The sequence below is a fragment of the Panulirus ornatus genome, chromosome 57, assembly GCF_036320965.1.
Source record: "Panulirus ornatus isolate Po-2019 chromosome 57, ASM3632096v1, whole genome shotgun sequence".
Taxonomy (NCBI): Eukaryota; Metazoa; Arthropoda; class Malacostraca; order Decapoda; family Palinuridae; genus Panulirus; species Panulirus ornatus.
In genome coordinates this window covers 31,292,248-31,314,958 of record NC_092280.1, presented here as the reverse complement: position 1 = coordinate 31,314,958, position 22,711 = coordinate 31,292,248, and the positions used below count along the sequence as shown (strand labels likewise).

Sequence of the window (22,711 nt, the reverse complement as noted above, 5' to 3'; positions counted from 1 at the left end):
CCTTTGAAAGTTTAGCCAAAAAGATCGGAGGCTTTTGGTTTCACTTTGCTAACAGATATGTAAAAGAAAAGCCAATCAAAATGCATGAACAGTAAACTATACAGGGAGAAATGAGAACTCTGTAGACTTCAAATGCCCGTTTCAAAGAAAATGAACTGTGGCTCACCTATGTTTTCTGTCAAACTTATTTGTAGATTTATTTTTATCTTTTATTTTGCTTTGTCGCTGTCTCCTGGTAGCACAAGGAAACAGACGAAAGAATGGCCCAACCCACCCACATACACATGTATATACATACACGTCCACACACGCAAATCTACACACCTATACATCTCAACGTATACATATATATACACACACAGACATATACATATATACACATTTACAATAATTCATACTGTCTACCTTTATTCATTCCCATCTCCAATAAAACAAACTTACATTGTAAAATATATTTAACAAAATTATACAACAATTGAATCCTTATGCTAAAGACATTTTACCATAATATAATAAATCTTTATGTTGAATTTCAACCTTCATGAATTCACATATTTTACCAAACTTCAAAGCACAGATGTTAAATAATTTCATGACATTATCCACTCCTGATTTCAGAGAAAAATTATTTGTAGCATAACACAATCTGTTTATAAAGATGCACATTACATTTCAATATCTTAGTAAATGGTATCTTCACAGGAAGGAAGGGTTAGCACAGCATGTGGCTCCCTAACTTGATAGTCATTAAGTAATAACTTGACAAAACTTAAAAGGTTTGTGAAAATAAGTAAATCCCCCTGCAAATACATTCTCATCTACTATCAAAATACTCTAATTTACAGATGACAAAAATAATATTCTTATACAAATGAAACACCTTCATTTAGCATAATACATATAAACGGGTATGCATTAAAGTTTGAGTACATCTGAATAAAAGCTAGGCAATTAGATTCAGTAGTGCAAGAAACAGGTTCGTTGGAATGAGAGTTTGAATGGAGAAAATTTAGAGTAAAGTAAGTGCATTTGATATCTGTAGTGGACATGGCAGCAAAGAGAACCATGGGATATGAGGTGAACTATGGGGGGTGAGGAGGTGAGCATCCTGGAAGTATTAGGAAATATGTGGAAAGAGAGATCACCATTTGGGATGGTGAAGAAAGGTACATTTGATATATTATGGCAGTCCTGCTTGTGTTGTATGGATGCCAGGCATGGGCTACAGATGAAAATGTATAAAAGACAAAGAATGTGTTGGAAATTAAATGTCTGAGAACAACATAAGTTGTGAGGAGGGTTGATTGAGCAAGAAATAATATGGTAAGAGGGAGTTTTGGTAATCAGAAGAGCATGGTTGAGAGAGTGGAAGAAGGTGTGCTGAAATAGTTTGGACATATGGAGAAAATTACTTAAGGGAGTCTGACAGAGGATATACATACCATAGGTGGAGGGGACAAGAAGAATGGGGAGATTAAATTAAAGATGGAAGGAGAAAGATAAATATATTATGAGTCTTTGGGCACTCAACATGCAGGAGGGTGAAAGGCATGCATGGGACAGAGTGAATTGGAGTGATGTGGTAAACAGTGGGTGAAATGATGTCAATAGACTGAATTAAGGAATATAAAGCAGCCAAGGGAAACCAAGGAAAGGTCAGCAGGGTCTGGCTGTGTATAGGGAGCTGCGGTTTCAGTGCATTGCACATGATAGCTAGAGAATGGATGTATGTGAATGAGGCCTATCCTTCATCTGTTCCTGATTCATCCTTCCTAATGCAGGAAATGATGAACAAGTATGGAAGTGATATCTATACTCATTTACTTATTATACATAATCGCTGTTTCCCGTGTCAGTGAGGTAGCACCAGGAAAAAAAAAATTACCCATGCACTCATATACACGTATATAAATATATAAGGCCACATACGCACATACACATATCAACATTACATACACATACACAGACATAAACATACATACACATGTAAATACTCATACTTGCTTGCCTTCATCCATTCCTGGTACTACCGCACCCCACAGGAAACAGCATCACTACCCCTACTTCAGCAAGGTAGTGCCAGGAAAACAGATAGAAAAGGCCACATTTGTTCACACTAAGTCTCTAGCTGTCATGTGTACTGCACCGAAACCACAGCTCACTATCCACATCTAGGCTCCACACACCTTTCCATGTTTTACCCCAGATGCTTCACATGCACCTGGTATAGTTCACTGACAGTCTGTCAACCCCAGTACACCACACTGTTCCAATTCACTCTATTCCTTGCACACCTCTCACCCTCCTGTATGTTCAGGCCCCTATCGCTTAAAATCTTTTTCATTCCATCCCTCCACCTCCAATTTGGTGTCCCATTTCTCCCTATTCCCTTCACCTCTGACACATATATCCTCTTTGTCAATCTTTTCTCACTCATTCTCTCCCTATGTCCGAACCATTTCAACACACCCTCTTCTGCTCTCTCAACCACACTCTTTCTATTTTTGCACACCTCTCTTACTCTTTCATTACTTACTGATCAAACCACCTCACACCACATACTGTTCGCAAACATTTCATTTCCAACACACACACACACACACACACCTAACTGTCATGTTTAATGCACCGAAATCATAGCTCCCTTCCCACATCCAGGCCCCACAGAACTATCCATGTTTTACCCTAGATGCTTCACATGCCTTGGTTCAGTCCATTGACAGCACACTGACCCTGGTATATCACATCATTCCAATTCACTCTCTTCCTTGCATGCCTTTCACCAACCTGTATGTTCAGGCTCCAATTCCTCAAAACTTTTTCACTCCATCCTTCCAACTATAATTTGGTCTCCCTCTTCTCCTTGTTCCCTTTACCTGTGACACATATATCCTCTTTGTCAATCTTTCCTCACTCATTCTCTCTATGTGTCCAAACCATTTCAACACACCTTCCTCTGCTTTCTCAACCACACTCTTTTTATTACCACACATATCTCTCACCCTTTCATTACTTAATCAAACCACCACACACCATACACTGTCCTCAAACATCTCATTTCAGACATATCCACCCTCCTCTGCACAACCCTATCTATAACCCATGCCTCACAACCATATAACATTGTTGGAATCACTATTCCTTCAAACATACCCTTTTTTGCTCTCTGTGATAATCTTGCCTTGTACACATTCTTCAACGCTCCCAGAACCTTCGCCACCTCCCCCATCCTGTGACTCACTTTTGCTTCCATGGTTCCATCCGCTGCCCAGCCAAGGCCACTCCCAGATATCTAAAACACTTCACTTCCTCCAGTTTTTCTCTATTTAAACTTACCTTCCAGTCAACTAGTCCCTCAACCATATTGAACCTTGCTCTTATTCACATTTACTCAGCTTTCTTCTTTCACACACTTTGCCAAACTCAGTCAGCGACTTCTGCAGTTTTTCATCCGAATCAGCCACCAGCGCTGTATCATCAGTGAACAACAGCTGACTCACTTCCCAAGCCCTCTCATCCACAACAGTCTGCATACTCACCCCTCTCTCCAAAACTCTTGCAGTCACCTCCCTAACAACCCCATCCATAAACAAATGAAACAACCATGGAGACATCACGCATCCCTGCCGCAAACCGACATTCACTGGGAACCAATCACTTTCCTCTCTTCCTACTCCTACACGTGCCTTACATCCTTGATAAAATCTTTTCACTGCTTCTAGCAACTTACCTCCCGCACTATATACTCTTAATACCTTCCACAGAGCATCTCTATCAACTCTATCATATGCCTTCTCCAGATCCATAAATGCTCCATACAAATCTATCTCTTTTTCTAAGTATTTCTCACATACATTCTTCAAAGCAAACACCTGATCCACACATCCTCTACCACTTCTGAAACCACACCACTCTTCCCCAATCTGATGCTCTGTACATGCCTTCACCCTCTCAATCAATACCCTCCCATATAATTTCCCAGGAATACTCAACTGACTTATACCTCTGTAATCAGAACAGTCACCTTTATCCCCTTTGCCTTTGTACAATGACACTATGCATGCATTCCACCAATCCTTAGGCATTTCACCATGAACCATACATACAGTGAATATCCTCACCAACCAGTCAACAAAACAGTCACAGTCACTTCCCAAGCCCTCTCATCCACAACAGACTGCTTACTTGCCCCTCTCTCTAAAACTGTTGCATTTGCCTCCCTAACAACCCCATCCTAAACAAATTAAGCAACCATGGAGACAGCATGCACCCTTGCTGCAAACTGACATTCACTGGGAACCAATCACTTTCCTCTCTTCCTACTTGTACACATGCCTTACATCTCCGATAAAAACTTTTCACTGTTTCTAGCAACTTACCTCCCACACCATATACTCTTAATACCTTCTTAATACCTTCCACAGAGCATCTCTATCAACTCTATCATATGCCTTCTCCAGATCCGTAAATGCTACATACAAATCCATTTGCTTTTCTAAGTATTTCTCATATACATTCTTCAAAGCAAACACCTGATCCACACATCCTCTACCACTTCTGCAACCACACTGCTCTTCCCCAATCTGAGGATAGGGAAGAAAGAATACTTCCCATGTGTTCCCTGCATGTCGTAAAAGGCGACTAAAAGGGGAGGGAGCACAGGGCTGGAAATCCTCCCCTCCAGTTTTTTACTTTTCCTAAAGAAGGAATAGAGAAGGGGGCCAAATGAGGGTTTTGCTCTTAGGCTCAGTCCTCTGTTCTTAATGCTACCTTGCTAATGCGGGAAACAGTGAATATGTATGAAAAAACAAAAATATATACACACACATATACAAATATACACAAGTACATATTCATACATACTCACATTCATCCATTCCAGACACCACCCTGCCCCATAGAAAACAGTAATGTGTGAAGGAAAGGAAAAAAGATAACATATTCACTCTCTTCTCATCCCCTCCACCCAGTCACTGCCCCTTGCATCAGCGAGGTAGTGCCAGGAAACAGATGAAGAAAGGCCACACTTGCCCACTCTCATGCTCTAGCTGCCTGGCTATCAGAGGGGTTAGTGACAGCTGCATTGTGAGTGGTTGTAAAGTTGCAATCCTCTGACCCAGGTGGCTGTCTTTTCCTTCTGCCTCACCCACATATGGTCTACTGGCATTCTGTCCACAAACATACAATCTCTCTTTGTTAAACATAACACTTGACAACACTTAACTCACACAGCTTGTTGTTCTTAATTCTTTCTTTTCCTGCTGTGAGCATTATACACTAGCCTCCCTTTTGGCAAAATGGTGGAAGTAATAGAGAGAAGCAGTAGGTAGGAACATTCAGTAAGATGCATTAGGTAGTAGTTGGTAGGAGGGTTACTGATGGCCACTTCAGTGGTTGTCAAGTTGCACTCCTTTGACCCAGGTAGATGTCTTTTCTTTCTGTCTCATCCCCATTTGGACTGCTAGCATTCTGTTCATAAACATACAATATCTCCTTGTCATGCATAACACATGACAACACTTAACTCAAACAGCTTATTCTTATTAAATCTAGATTTTTCAGCAAGGAGCAGAGATATAGATAGAAAGATATATGGTGAGGGAGGTAAATGTGAGAGTCTTGGGGAGAGGAGTACGTATGCAGTCTGTGGGGAATGAGGGGGCCTGAGAAATGAGTCAGTTTTTGTTTGCTGATGATACAGTGCTGGTGGCAGATTCAAGAGAGAAACTGCAGAAGTTGGTGATTGAATTTTGAAAAATGTGTGAAAGGAGAACGTTGAAAGTAAACGTGAATAAAAGCAAAGTTATTAGTTTTAGTAGGACTGAGGGACAGGCTAATTGGGGTGTGAGTCTGAATGGAGAAAAACCAGAGGAAGTTAAGTGTTTTAGATGCCTGAAAGTGGATATGTCTGCAAATGGAACCTTGGAAGTGGAAGTGAGTCATGGGGTAAACGAGAGGGTGAAGGTTTTGGGAGAGATGAAGAATGTGTGGAAAGAGAGAGCACTGTCTGGAAGGGCAAAAAGAGTATGTTCCAAGGTATAGTAGTCCCAACAATATTATAAGGATGCTAGGCATGGGCTATAAATGAGGCTGTGAGGAGGAAGGTGGATGTGTTGGAAATGAAATCTTGAAGACAATATGTGGTGTGAGGTGGTTTGATCAAGTAAGTAATAAAGGGTAAGAGAGATGTGTGGTAATAAAAAGAATGTACTTGAGAGCGCTGAAGAGGGAGAGCTAAAATGGTATGGACATTTGGAGAGAATGAATGAGGAAAGGTTGACAAAGAGGACATATGTGTTGGAAGTCAGGGTAACCATGAGAATGGGGAGACCAAACAGGAGATGGAATGATGGAGTGAAAAAGATTTTGAGTGATCAAGGTCTGAGCATGCAGGAGGTGAAAGGCATGCATGGGATAGAATGAATTGGAACAATATGGTATACAGGGGTCAACATGTTCTCAAGGGACTGAACCTGGGCATATGAAACATCTGGGGTAAACCATGAAAAGGCCTAGAGGGCCTGGTTGTGGACAGGGAGCCATGGATTCAGTGCAATGCACATAGCAGCTAGAGAATAGATGCGAGTAGATATGACCTTTGTTCATCTATTCCTGGCACTACCTTGCTAATGCAGGAAACAGCGATGAAGTATGAAAAAATATACATATAACTTTATTACAGAAACATTCTAAGGTACTATAAACATAAAGGTCATGCAAATGTGACTGTTTCTGTTTCAGTCAAAAGGAGTGTCTGGTTTTGCTTTGAGATGACGGTGAGCCTTCCACTCAACAGCACAGAATGTCAATGTACCAACAGTAGCAAAAGCTACTAAGATTGCAAGATGCCAGTACAGTTCAAAAACACTTGAGTAGAAAAAGCATGCAGCAGCTGAGAGGGACTGGGTGAACTTGAAAAGGGCAAAGGCAGGGCCTGAATTATCTTCATAGACAGATCCTAAGATGGAATAAATCTGGGTGTTGAAACAAGCATCACCAAAACCTAACATGAAGCTGCATAGCATGGCAACCACTTCACTGAAAAAAAAAGAAAATCAGATAACTTTACAAGTTAGTACCATAAAATTAACTCTGATATGTTAGCTATTTCCAGTGTAGAGGGAGGGAGTTTTACATTCATGGAAGCCCACCTCTAGAACATTCTCTACTATCATACAACTTCTGTATGCTATCTGCATTTACTATGTACTCATTCAACTTATTCCATTTATCTAGCACTCTTATACTAAAGCAATATTACTTTACATCTTTTTTTTTAACAAATTTCTTGCATAATTTCATGCTATGTCCACTAGTTGTTCTGTCCCTATGCCTTTTGAAGAAATAATCACCATCAACATCATCTATCCAGTTTAAAAACTTTCAGGTTGAGATCAGGTTGCCCCTTCACCTTCTCCCTTTCATGGTGGGCAAATTAAAGGCCTCTAGCTTTCCTTGTAACTCAGATCTCTTAATTCTGGTGACATCCTTGCTCTTCTCATCTGAACCTTCTCTGTTAGATATTTGTGCTTCTTCAGATACAGTATCCAAACTTGAGATACAAATACTAATTATGGCTTCATGTAAAATGTCAAGAGCTTGCTAATTATTTCACACAACTGAAAGCTATTCTAATATTTGCTATTTTCTATTCTCCTGATGTGAGACTCTGGAAACAGGTTAGGATTAATGTAATCTCTAAGGCTCCTATCACACAGATTCCTGCCGCTTAATTCCAGCTACATAATATTAATATTGAGACCTATTGCTTTGTCCTATCCACATTACTTCACATTCCCCTGCATTGAATTTCATCAGCCATGTATCTGATCAACTTTTGAAATCTATTTAGGTCCCCTTGTAGTTGATGCAATCATCCTTGCTTTTCAATTTCCTCAAGGTCTTTGCATCACATGGCAAGTCAAGATGAGTAACACTCCCAAAAAAGAAACCTGTGGTATGTCACTGGTGACCTCATTCCATTTCCAGACAATTCCTCTGCCATACATCGTTTTTCCCTTTTGAAATGATAATCTATTCATCAGTAGAGTCTCCCCTTAATTCTGCTTGGTGTTCCAGCTTCCTAATCAGCTTCCCATGCAGTACAGTGTCAAATACTTTCTATCAGTCCATACACAAACAACCCATCTAGCATTATTTATTATATATATATATATATATATATATATATATATATATATATATATATATATATATATTTTTTTTTTTTGTCGCTGTCTCCCGCGTTTGCGAGGTAGCGCAAGGAAACAGACGAAAGAAATGGCCCAACCCACCCCCATACACATGTATATACATACGTCCACACACGCAAATATACATACCTACACAGCTTTCCATGGTTTACCCCAGACACCTCACATGCCTTGATTCAATCCACTGACAGCACGTCAACCCCGGTATACCACATCGCTCCAATTCACTCTATTCCTTGCCCTCCTTTCACCCTCCTGCATGTTCAGGCCCCGATCACACAAAATCTTTTTCACTCCATCTTTCCACCTCCAATTTGGTCTCCCTCTTCTCCTCGTTCCCTCCACCTCCGACACATATATTCTCTTGGTCAATCTTTCCTCACTCATTCTCTCCATGTGCCCGAACTATTTCAAAACACCCTCTTCTGCTCTCTCAACCACGCTCTTTTTATTTCCACACATCTCTCTTACCCTTACGTTACTTACTCGATCAAACCACCTCACACCACATATTGTCCTCAAACATCTCATTTCCAGCACATCCATCCTCCTGCACACAACTCTATCCATAGCCCACGTCTCGCAACCATACAACATTGTTGGAACCACTATTCCTTCAAACATACCCATTTTTGCTTTCCGAGATAATGTTCTCGACTTCCACACATTCTTCAAGGCTCCCAGAATTTTCGCCCCCTCCCCCACCCTATGATCCACTTCCGCTTCCATGGTTCCATCCGCTGCCAGATCCACTCCCAGATATCTAAAACACTTTACTTCCTCCAGTTTTTCTCCATTCAAACTTACCTCCCAATTGACTTGACCCTCAACCCTACTGTACCTAATAACCTTGCTCTTATTCACATTTACTCTTAACTTTCTTCTTTCACACACTTTACCAAACTCAGTCACCAGCTTCTGCAGTTTCTCACATGAATCAGCCACCAGCGTTGTATCATCAGCGAACAACAACTGACTCACTTCCCAAGCTCTCTCATCCCCAACAGACTTCATACTTGCCCCTCTTTCCAAAACTCTTGCATTTACCTCCCTAACAACCCCATCCATAAACAAATTAAACAACCATGGAGACATCACACACCCCTGCCACAAACCTACATCCACTGAAAACCAATCACTTTCCTCTCTTCCTACACGTACACATGATATACATCCTCGATAAAAACTTTTCACTGCTTCTAACAACTTGCCTCCCACACCATATATTCTTAATACCTTCCACAGAGCATCTCTATCAACTCTATCATATGCCTTTTCCAGATCCATAAATGCTACATACAAATCCATTTGCTTTTCTATGTATTTCTCACATACATTCTTCAAAGCAAACACCTGATCCACACATCCTCTACCACTTCTGAAACCACACTGCTCTTCCCCAATCTGATGCTCTGTACATGCCTTCACCCTCTCTATCAATACCCTCCCATATAATTTACCAGGAATACTCAAAAAACTTATACCTCTGTAATTTAAGCACTCACTCTTATCCCCTTTGCCTTTGTACAATGGCACTATGCACGCATTCCGCCAACCCTCAGGCACCTCACCATGAGTCATACATACATTAAATAACCTTACCAATCAGTCAATAATACAGTCACCCCCTTTTTTAATAAATTCCACTGCAATACCATCCAAACCTGCTGCCCTGCCGGCTTTCATCTTCCGCAAAGCTTTTACTACCTCTTCTCTGTTTACCAAATCATTTTCCCTAACCCTCTCACTTTGCACACCACCTCGACCAAAACACCCTATATCTGCCACTCTATCATCAAACACATTCAACAAACCTTCAAAATACTCACTCCATCTCCTTCTCACATCACCACTACTTGTTATCACCTCCCCATTTGCGCCCTTCACTGAAGTTCCCATTTGCACCCTAGTCTTACGCACTTTATTTACCTCCTTCCAGAACATCTTTTTATTCTCCCTAAAATTTAATGATACTCTCTCACCCCAACTCTCATTTGCCCTCTTTTTTACCTCTTGCACCTTTCTCTTGACCTCCTGTCTCTTTCTTTTATACATCTCCCACTCAATTGCATTTTTTCCTTACAAAAAAAAAATATATATATATATATATATATATATATATATATATATATATATATATATATATATATATTATCCCTGGGGATAGGGGATTAAGAATACTTCCCACGTATTCCCTGCGTGTCGTAGAAGGCGACTAAAAGGGGAGGGAGCGGGGGGCTGGAAATCCTCCCCTCTCATTTTTTTTTTTAATTTTCCAAAAGAAGGAACAGAGGGGGCCAGGTGAGGATATTCCAAAAAAGGCCCAGTCCTCTGTTCTTAACGCTACCTCGCTAACGCGGGAAATGGCAAATAGTTTAAAAGAAAGACATATATATATATATATATATATATATATATATATATATATATATATATATATATATATATATTCCCTGGGGATAGGGGAGAAAGAATACTTCCCACGTATTCCCTGCGTGTCGTAGAAGGCGACTAAAAGGGAAGGGAGCGGGGGGGCTGGAAATCCTCCCCTCTCGTTTTTTTTTTTTTCAATTTTCCAAAAGAAGGAACAGAGAAGAGGGCCAGGTGAGGATATTCCCTCAAAGGCCCAGTCCTCTGTTCTTAACGCTACCTCGCTATCGCGGGAAATGGCGAATAGTATGAAAAAAAAAAATATATATATATATATATATATATATATATATATATATATATATATATATGGGAACTTCAGTGAAGGGTGCTAATGGGGAGGTGATAACAAGTAGTGGTGATGTGAGAAGGAGATGGAGTGAGTATTTTCAAGGCTTGTTGAATGTGTTTGATGATAGAGTGGCAGATATAGGGTGTCTTGGTCGAGGTGGTGTGCAAAGTGAGAGGGTTAGGGAAAATGATTTGGTAAACAGATAAGAGGTAGTACAAGCTTTGCGGAAGATGAAAGCCGGCAAGGCAGCAGGTTTGGATGGTATTGCAGTGTAATTTATTAAAAAAGGGGGTGACTGTATTGTTGACTTGCTGGTAAGGTTATTTAATGTATGTATGACTCATGGTGAGGTGCCTGAAGATTGGCGGAATGCGTGCATAGTGCCATTGTACAAAGGCAAAGGGGATAAGAGTGAGTGCTCAAATTACAGAGGTATAAGTTTGTTGAGTATTCCTGGTAAATTATATGGGAGGGTATTGATTGAGAGGGTGAAGGCATGTACAGAGCATCAGATTGGGGAAGAGCAGTTTGGTTTCAGAAGTGGTAGAGGATGTGTGGATCAGGTGTTTGCTTTGAAGAATGTATGTGAGAAATACTTAGAAAAGCAAATGGATTTGTATGTAGCTTTTATGGATCTAGAGAAGGCATATGATAGAGTTGATAGTGATGCTCTGTGGAAGGTATTAAGAATATATGGCGTGGGAGGCAAGTTGTTAGAAGCAGTAAAAAGTTTTTATCGAGGATGTAAGGCATGTGAACGTGTAGGAAGAGAGGAAAGTGATTGGTTCTCAGTGAATGTAGGTTTGCGGCAGGTGTGTGTGATGTCTCCATGGTTGTTTAATTTGTTTATGGATGGGGTTTATTAGGGAGGTGAATGCAAGAGTTTTGGAAAGAGGGGCAAGTATGAAGTCTGTTGTGGATGAGAGAGCTTGGGAAGTGAGTCAGTTGTTGTTTGCTGATGATACAGCGCTGGTGGCTGATTCATGTGAGAAACTGCAGAAGCTGGTGACTGAGTTTGGTAAAGTGTGTGAAAGAAGAAAGTTAAGAGTAAATGTGAATAAGAGCAAGGTTATTAGGTACAGTAGGGTTGAGGGTCAAGTCAATTGGGAGGTAAGTTTGAATGGAGAAAAACTGGAGGAAGTAAAGTGTTTTAGATATCTGGGAGTGGATCTGGCAGCAGATGGAACCATGGAAGCGGAAGTGAATAATAGGGTGGGGGAGGGGGCGAGAATCCTGGGAGCATTGAAGAATGTGTGGAAGTCGAGAACATTATCTCGGAAAGCAAAAATGGGTATGTTTGAAGGAATAGTGGTTCCAACAATGTTGTATGGTTGCGAGGCATGGGCTATGGATAGAGTTGTGCGCAGGAGGGTGGATGTGCTGGAAATGAGATGTTTGAGGACAATGTGTGGTGTGAGGCGGTTTGATCGAGTAAGTAATGTAAGGGTAAGAGAGATGTGTGAAATAAAAAGAGCGTGGTTGAGAGAGCAGAAGAGGGTGTTTTGAAATGGTTTGGGCACATGGAGAGAATGAGTGAGGAAAGATTGACCAAGAGGATATATGTGTCGGAGGTGGAGGGAACGAGGAGAAGTGGGAGACCAAATTGGAGGTGGAAAGATGGAGTGAAAAAGATTTTGAGTGATCGGGGCCTGAACATGCAGGAGGGTGAAAGGCGGGCAAGGAACAGAGTGAATTGGATCAATGTGGTATACCAGGATTGACGTGCTGTCAGTGGATTGAATCAAGGCATGTGAAGTGTCTGGGGTAAACCATGGAAAGTTGTGTGGGGCCTGGATGTGGAAAGGGAGCTGCGGTTTCGGGCATTATTGCATGACAGCTGGAGACTGAGTGTGAACGAATGGGGCCTTTGTTATCTTTTCCTAGCGCTACCTCGCACACATGAGGGGGGAGGGGGATGGTATTCCATGTGTGGCAAGGTGGCGATGGGAATGAATAAAGGCAGACAGTGTGAATTGTGTGCATGGGTATATATGTATGTGTCTGTGTGTGTATATATATGTGTACATTGAGATGTATAGGTATATATATTTGCGTGTGTGGACTTGTATGTATATACATGTGTATGGGGGTGGGTTGGGCCATTTCTTTCGTCTGTTTCCTTGCACTACCTCGCAAACGCAGGAGACAGTGACAAAGCAAAATAAAAAAAAATAAAAATATGAAAAAAGAAAAATATATATATATAGGGGATAGGGGATTAAGAATACTTCCCACATATTTCCTGCGTGTCGTAGAAGGCAACTAAAAGGGGAGGGAGCGGGGGGCTGGAAATCCTCCCCTCTCATTTTTTTTTTTTAAATTTTCCAAAAGAAGGAACAGAGGGGGCCAGGTGAGGATATTCCAAAAAAGGCCCAGTCCTCTGTTCTTAGCACTACCTCGCTAACGCGGGAATTGGCGAATGGTTTAAAAAAAAATATATATATATATATATATATATATATATATATATTTTTTTTTAAACCATTCGCCAATTCCCGCGTTAGCGAGGTAGTGCTAAGAACAGAGGACTGGGCCTTTTTTGGAATATCCTCACCTGGCCCCCTCTGTTCCTTCTTTTGGAAAATTTAAAAAAAAAAAATGAGAGGGGAGGATTTCCAGCCCCCCGCTCCCTCCCCTTTTAGTTGCCTTCTACGACACGCAGGAAATATGTGGGAAGTATTCTTAATCCCCTATCCCCTATATATATATATTTTTCTTTTTTCATATTTTTATTTTTTTTTATTTTGCTTTGTCACTGTCTCCTGCGTTTGCGAGGTAGTGCAAGGAAACAGACGAAAGAAATGGCCCAACCCACCCCCATACACATGTATATACATACAAGTCCACACACGCAAATATATATACCTATACATCTCAATGTACACATATATATACACACACAGACACATACATATATGCCCATGCACACAATTCACACTGTCTGCCTTTATTCATTCCCATCGCCACCTTGCCACACATGGAATACCATCCCCCTTCCCCCTCATGTGTGCGAGGTAGCGCTAGGAAAAGATAACAAAGGCCCCATTCGTTCACACTCAGTCTCCAGCTGTCATGCAATAATGCCCGAAACCGCAGCTCCCTTTCCACATCCAGGCCCCACACAACTTTCCATGGTTTACCCCAGACGCTTCACATGCCCTGATTCAATCCACTGACAGCACGTCAACCCCGGTATACCACATCGATCCAATTCACTCCATTCCTTGCCCGCCTTTCACCCTCCTGCATGTTCAGGCCCCGATCACTCAAAATCTTTTTCACTCCATCTTTCCACCTCCAATTTGGTCTCCCACTTCTCCTCGTTCCCTCCACCTCCGACACATGTATCCTCTTGGTCAATCTTTCCTCACTCATTCTCTCCATGTGCCCAAACCATTTCAAAACACCCTCTTCTGCTCTCTCAACCACGCTCTTTTTATTTCCACACATCTCTCTTACCCTTATATTACTTACTCGATCAAACCACCTCACACCACATATTGTCCTCAAACATCTCATTTCCAGCACATCCACCCTCCTGCGCACAACTCTATCCATAGCCCACGCCTCGCAGCAATACAACATTGTTGGAACCATTATTCTTTCAAACATAGCCATTTTTGCTTTCCGATATAATGTTCTCAACTTCCACACATTCTTCAAGGCTCCCAGAATTTTCGCCCCCTCCCCCACCCTATGATTCACTTCCGCTTAAATGGTTCCATCCGTTGCCAGATCCACTCCCAGATATCTAAAACACTTTACTTCCTCCAGTTTTTCTCCATTCAAACTTACCTCCCAATTGACTAGACCCTCAACCCTACTGTACCTAATAAACTTGCTCTTATTCACATTTACTCTTAACTTTCTTCTTTCACACACTTTACCAAACTCAGTCACCAGCTTCTGCAGTTTCTCACATGAATCAGCCACCAGCGCTGTATCATCAGCGAACAACAACTGACTCACTTCCCAAGCTCTCTCATCCACAACAGACTGCATACTTGCCCCTCTTTCCAAAATCTTGCATTCACCTCCCTAACAACCCCATCCATAAACAAATTAAACAACCATGGAGACATCACACACCCCTGCCACAAACCTACATTCACTGAGAACCAATCACTTTCCTCTCTTCCTATACGTACACATGCCTTACATCCTCGATAAAAACTTTTCACTGCTTCTAACAACTTGCCTCCCACACCATATATTCTTAATACCTTACACAGAGCATCTCTATCAACTCTATGATATGCCTTCTCCAGATCCATAAATAATATATACAAATCCATTTGCTTTTCTAAGTATTTCTCACATACATTCTTCAAAGCAAACACCTGATCCACACATCCTCTACCACTTCTGAAACCACACTGCTCTTCCCCAATCTGATGCTCTGTACATGCCTTCACCCTCTCAATCAATACCCTCCAATATAATTTACCAGGAATACTCAACAAACTTATGCCTCTGTAATCTGAGCACTCACTTTTATCCCCTTTGCCTTTGTACAATGGCATATGCAAGCATTCCTCCAATCCTCAGGCACCTCACCATGAGTCATACATACATTAAATAACCTTACCAACCAGTCAACAATATAGTCACCCCCTTTTTTAATAAATTCCGCTGCAACACCATCCAAACCCGCTGCCTTGCCGGCTTTCATCTTCCGCAAAGCTTTTACTACCTCTTCTCTGTTTACCAAATCATTTTCCCTAACCCTCTCACTTTGCACACCACCTCGACCAAAACACCCTATATCTGCCACTCTATCATCAAACACATTCAACAAACCTTCAAAATACTCACTCCATCTCCTTCTCACATCACCACTACTTGTTATCACCTCCCCATTAGCCCCTTTCACTGAAGTTCCCATTTGCTCCCTTGTCTTACGCACTTTATTTACCTCCTTCCAAAACATCTTTTTATTCTCCCTAAAATTTAATGGTACTATCTCACCCCAACTCTCATTTGCCCTCTTTTTCACCTCTTGCACCTTTCTCTTGACCTCCTGTCTCTTTCTTTTATATATCTCCCACTCATTTGCATTTTTTCCCTGCAAAAATCGTCCAAATGCCTCTCTCTTCTCTTTCACTAATAATCTTACTTCTTCATCCCACCACTCACTACCCTTTCTAATCAACCCACTTCCCACGCTTCTCATGCCACAAGCATCTTTTGCGCAAGCTATCACTGCTTCCCTAAATACATCCCATTCCTCCCTCAACCCCTTATCTCCTTTGTTCTCACCTTTTTCCATTCTGTACTCAGTCTCTCCTGGTACTTACTCACACAAGTCTCCTTCCCAAGCTCACTTACTCTCACCACTCTCTTCACCCCAACATTCTCTCTTTTTTTCTGAAAACCCCTACAAATCTTCACCTTTGCCTCCACAAGATAATGATCAGACATCCCTCCAGTTGCACCTCTCAGCACATTAACATCCAAAAGTCTCTCTTTCGCACGCCTATCAATTAACACGTAATCCAATAACGTTCTTTGGCCATCTCTCCTACTTACATACGTATACTTATGTATATCTCGCTTTTTAAACCAGGAATTCCCAATCACCAGTCCTTTTTCAGCACATAAATCTACAAGCTCTTCACCATTTCCATTTGTAACACTGAACACCCCATGCATACCAATTTATTCCTTCAACTGCCACATTACTCACCTTTGCATTCAAATCACCCATCACTATAACCCGGTCTCGTGCATCAAAACCACTAACACACTCATTCAGCTGCTCCCAAAACAATTGCCTCTCATGATCTTTCTTCTCATGCCCAGGTGCATATGCACCAATAATCACCCATCTCTCTCCATCAACTTTCAGTTTTACCCGTATCAATCTAGAGTTTACTTTCTTACACTCTATCACATACTCCCACCACTTCTGTTTCAGGAGTAGTGCTACTCCTTCCCTTGCTCTTGTCCTCTCACTAACTGACTTTACTCCCAAAACATTCCCAAACTACTCTTCCCCTTTACCCTTGAGCTTCGTTTCACTCAGAGCCAAACCATCCAGGTTCCTCTCCTCAAACATACTACGTATCTCTCCTTTTTTTCTCATCTTGGTTCCATCCACGCACATTTAGACACCCCAATCTGAGCCTTCGAGGAGGATGAGCACTCCCCACGTGACTCCTTCTGTTTCCCCTTTTAGAAAGTTAAAATACGAGGAGGGGAGGGTTTCTAGCCCCCCACTCTCGTCGCCTTCTACGATACGTGAGGAATGTGTGGGAAGTATTCTTTCTCCCCTATCCCCAGGGATATATATATATATATATTTATATATATATATATATATATATATATATATATATATATATATATATATATATATATATATATATATATATGGCACATTGAAAATTAAATGGTGCAGACATAAAAAAAATTTTAATACTTTAAATGTCACTTGACTACAATTATCAAATTCAAAGAGTTATCATACCTTGGATGGCCATTTGCGAGAAAGGACGGGTCTCGTGTATTTTGTAGAGGAGACATTGTGGGCAAATTCAAGAATATAAGGAAGAAGCAGAGCATATGGACTAGATACCCCAGAAGCACAATTGGGTCTCGTCCAAACTTAACAGTTTTAGATCCAAAGATGCCAAAAACTCCTCCTCCTGAAATAATGAAAAAACTATCAAAATATGATAACAATAATTTTGTAGTTCACAATAACATGATTCGCTAGCAGAAAGAATATTACTATTACAAAATAACAAAAATATAGTACAAGAAATAGCAACCTTCTTGATTGTATGCGTAAGTTTCTCCATTCATCTCATGACATAAATTGTGACAATTCTTGAAGAAATTTTCTTATAAAATTTACCTAAAATGATCTGAAGTCTGACATAATAAAACTGGGATGAGTTTCTGTAATGAACACAATAGAAAAGCATCTGGGAATATTGTATAAGAATAAATGCCTTTTAGATTTCAAGATTTAATTTAGAAAATTGGAATAGTATTAGATTGCAAATACTGAAAAAACTGTGGCAAGAGAGAAAGAAAAAATATACTCACAGAGAAATATTCATGCTCTCCCTCCCTTTAGGGTTACGACATATATAGTACAGACAACAGGCAATTTATATAAGAAACTAAATTAATTTTCCTGTGGCAAAAGTAGGTTAAGTATATATCAATAACATAAAAAACTATTATATAGAATCTTTTATAGACATAAAAACAGACCTTAGATTATTTGCATGCCAAGAGAAGTAAGTGTGACCACCCCTTGTAAACCATCCATGATCTGCCACAAGGGAGCAATGTACCCATGAGTCAAAGAATCTCTGTTAGGGATATCAATCAGTTTTTTGTTCTTGTGTTGAGAGTAGTTATGTTCATATTACACAGCAGAGTGCTTCACAGTCAATGTGGATAAACAGAAAAGGCCTAGTAATGGTTCTGGTAAATCTTCTAAAAAAAATTCTCTGTGAAGATAAGTGAAAAGAACACAAAATCTTAAAATTACAGGGTGCTTAAAGTGCACTCTTTATTATCCAATCTCTATACATTAATAAATCTACTCTGCAGTACAGCATATCCAAAAATTATCAATAAAATATGCCGTGTTTAGTATGCCTTATAACTCCAAGGACACCACGAGTCTTCAACCTATAACAAATGAAAATATAAAAGTTGTACAGATGACCTCTGGCCTGTGATGGTTCAACTTACAATTTTTCAACCTTATGATGGTGTTACAGCGATACGCATTCAGTGGAAACTGTATTTTGAATTCTGAATTTTGATCTTTTACTGGGCTAGCAATATTCATTTATTTATTCATTTATTTTGCTTTGTCGCTGTCTCCTGCGTTAGCGAGGTAGCGCAAGGAAACAGACGAAAGAATGGCCCAAACCACCCCCATACACATGTATATACATACACATAAATATACATACCTATACATCTCAACGTATACATATATATACATACACAGACATAAACATATATACACATGTACATAATTCATCCTTCCTTCTTTTGGAAAAAAAAAAAAAGGCCCACTCCTCTGTTCTTAAAGCTACCTCGCTAATCCGGGAAATGGCGAATAGGATGAAAGAAAAGAAAGAAACATAATTCATGCTGTCAGCCTTTACTCACTCCCAACGCCACCCTGCAAATATGAAATAACAACCCCCTCCCCCTCATGTGTGCAAGGTAGCGCTAGGGAAAGACAACATTCATTCACGCTCAGTCTCTAGCTGTCATGTAATAATGCACCGAAACCACAGCTCCCTTTCCACATCCAGGCCCCACAGAACTTTCCATGGTTTACCCCAGACGCTTCACATGCCCTGGTTCAATCCACTGACGGCACGTCGACCCCGGTATACCAAATCGTTCCAATTCACTCTATTCCTTGCATGCCTTTCACCCTCCTGCATGTTCAGGCCCCGATCACTCAAAATCTTTTTCACGCCATCTTTCCACCTCCAATTCGGTCTCCCACTCCTCGTTCCCTCCACCTCTGACACATATATCCTCTTGGTCAATCTTTCCTCACTCATTCTCTAGATGTGACTAAACCATTTCAAAACACCCTCTTTTGCTCTCTCAACCACACTCTTTTTATTTCCACACATCTCTCTTACCCTTACATTACTTACTCGATCAAACCACCTCACACCCCATATTGTCCTCAAACATCTCATTTCCACCACATCCACCCTCCTCCACACAACTCTATCCATAGCCCACGCCTCACAACCATATAAGATTGTTGGAACCACTATTCCTTCAAACATACCCATTTTTGCTTTCCAAGATAATGCTTTCGACTTCCACACATTCTTCAACGCTCCCAGAATTTTCGCCCCCTCCCCCACCCTATGATTCACTTCCACTTCCATGGTTCCATCTGCTGCCAAATCCACTCCCAGATATCTAAAACACTTCACTTCCTCCAGTTTTTCTCCATTCAAACTTACCTCCTAATTGACTTGACCCTCAACCCTACTGTACCTAATAAACTTGCTCTTATTCACATTTACTCTCAACTTTCTTCTTTCACACACTTTACCAAACTCAGTCACCAGCTTCTGCAGTTTCTCACATGAATCAGCCACCAGCACTGTATCATCAACGAACAACAACTGACTCACATCCCAAGCTCTCTCATCCACAACAGACTGCATACTTGCCCCTCTTTCCAAAACTCTTGCATTTACCTCCCTAACAATCCCATCCATAAACAAATTAAACAACCATGGAGACATCACACACCCCTGCCACAAACCTACATTCACTGAAAACCAATCACTTTCCTCTCTTCCTACACGTACACATGACATACATCCTCGATAAAAACTTTTCACTGCTTCTAACAACTTGCCTCCCACACCATATATTCTTAATACCTTCCTCAGAGCATCTCTATCAACTCTATCATATGCCTTTTCCAGATCCATAAATGCTACATACAAATCCATTTGCTTTTCTATGTATTTCTCACATACATTCTTCAAAGCAAACACCTGATCCACACATCCTCTACCACTTCTGAAACAATACTGCTCTTCCCCAATCTGATGCTCTGTACATGCCTTCACCCTCTCTATCAATACCCTCCCATATAATTTACCAGGAATACTCAAAAGACTTATACCTCTGTAATTTAAGCACTCACTCTTATCCCCTTTGCCTTTGTACAATGGCACTATGCACGCATTCTGCCAACCCTCAGGCACCTCACCATGAGTCATACATACATTAAATAACCTTACCAACCAGTCAATAATACAGTCACCCCCTTTTTTAATAAATTCCACTGCAATACCATCCAAACCTGCTGCCTTGCCGGCTTTCATCTTCCGCAAAGCTTTTACTACCTCTTCTCTGTTTACCAAACCATTTTCCCTAACCCTCTCACTTTGCACACCACCTCGACCAAAACACCCTATATCTGCCACTCTATCATCAAACACATTCAACAAACCTTCAAAATACTCACTCCACCTCCTTCTCACATCACCACTACTTGTTATCACCTCCACATTTGCCCCCTTCACTAAAGTTCCCATATGTTCCCTTGTCTTACGCACTTTATTTACCTCCTTCCAAAACATATTTTTATTCTCCCTAAAATTTAATGATACTCTCTCACCCCAACTCTCATTTGCCCTCTTTTTCACCTCTTGCACCTTTATCTTGACCTCCTCCCTCTTTCTTTTATACATCTCCCACTCATTTGCATTTTTTCCCTGCAAAATCCTCCAAATGCCTCTCTCTTCTCTTTCACTAATAATCTTACTTCTTCATCCCACCACTCACTACCCTTTCTAAACTGCCCACCTCCCATGCTTTTCATGCCACAAGCATCTTCTGCACAAGCCATCACTGCTTCCCTAAATACATCCCATTCCTCCCCCACTCCCCTTACCTCCTTTGTTCTCACCTTTTTCCATTCTTTACTCAGTCTCTCCGGGTACTTCTTCACACAAGTCTCCTTCCCAAGCTCACTTACTCTCACCACTCTCTTCACCCCAACATTCAATACTCTTTTGTGATGCTGTGCACCAGCAGCTGCTGCATCTTCCAGTCAGCCACGTGATCATAAGTGTAAACAGCTGTTATTCTACAGTGTACTGTGTTGCCAGCGTTTTTTGGATTTTGTGTTTTGTGTTTTTGCATCCCATCATGTTTAAAAAACTCCCATCTGCGTCCTCTGCCTCTGGTGAGTATCCATACAACCATTCTGTTTGTTTTTTCAGTACAGTATTAAATAAATTGCATGAGATATTCAACACTTTATTATGAAATAGGCTTTGTGTTAAATGATTTTGTGTAACAGAAGGCAAGTGTTCTGAGAAAGTTTAAGGTATGCTAGGCTAAGCTACGATGTTCAGTAGGTTAGATGTACTTTATCAAATGCATCAAATGTATTTTCAACTTATGATATTTTCAACTTACAATGGGTTTATCAGAACATAAACCCATCGTAAGTCAAGGAGCATCTGAACTTCTAATCTGATTAGAAAAGCACGAGCAATACTGATTTAGAATGCCATGATATGTGAACAGCACTAATGTATTTATGCAACTGTGGAGAAGGATGTATGAAAGTAGTGGAGCTAAACCATTTCTAGCTAACTATTATGGTTTGGAATCCTTCTAAAGTGGAATAGCATAACACTTCCTTATAGGATGGAGCAAAGAGTGTTGACAATGACACAAAAAAGACTATCTTTATTGAGGAATGTTCATAATATGTGCAGTTCATGATGTGACTCTATATGCAACCTGCACTATGGCAGGAAAGTTGCATGAGATATAGGCAGGAAAGATAAATAAATGCCAATGAAGTCGTCTACTTACCTAATATTTCTCCAGTACCAATGAACATTCCGGAAAGTCCAACAAGCCGTTTTGGATCTGGGAATCTTAAGGTGGCACTTAAACAAGCACTGTAAACACCACTGAAGAAGGACAATTCAATTCCTGAAAATAAAATAACTGATAATTAGAACTTATGAAAACTCTAAACATCTTAACTACAGTTAAAATATGATTTTTTTTTGACATTGGAGGCTCCAGCCATGGACTAAAGTCCACTTCAAGGCTGGAAATACTGAGAGGATTATGAAAGGGGAAAAAAAAGAGACAAGAAAAAGTATTTATAAATTTTGGAGAAAGTGAAAAACCTGTCTTTCAAAATGTCAATGACACAGTTATGAGGAAAGACATGAGAGGGTAGAGAATTCTAAAGCTTCGAGTGTAGGGAGGGAAAGTTACCAAA

The 22,711-nt window shown here is 40.6% G+C and overlaps 1 protein-coding gene across 14 annotated transcripts in view; it reads right to left on the bottom strand.

Moving 5' to 3' along the window:
* Positions 1-437: 437 nt before the first annotated feature.
* The window catches only part of LOC139766416 (UNC93-like protein MFSD11), a 138,466-nt gene continuing 116,192 nt past the window's right edge, over positions 438-22,711 (bottom strand). For all 14 annotated transcript variants that reach the window (XM_071695058.1, XM_071695073.1, XM_071695059.1 and 11 more), the window contains 3 exons: positions 22,291-22,413; positions 17,405-17,582; positions 438-7,038 (listed from right to left, as the gene is read on the bottom strand). In XM_071695058.1, the coding sequence (XP_071551159.1) occupies positions 6,738-7,038; positions 17,405-17,582; positions 22,291-22,413 (602 nt within the window). In that variant the 3' untranslated portion in view covers positions 438-6,737. The remainder of the gene's footprint in view (positions 7,039-17,404; positions 17,583-22,290; positions 22,414-22,711) is intronic.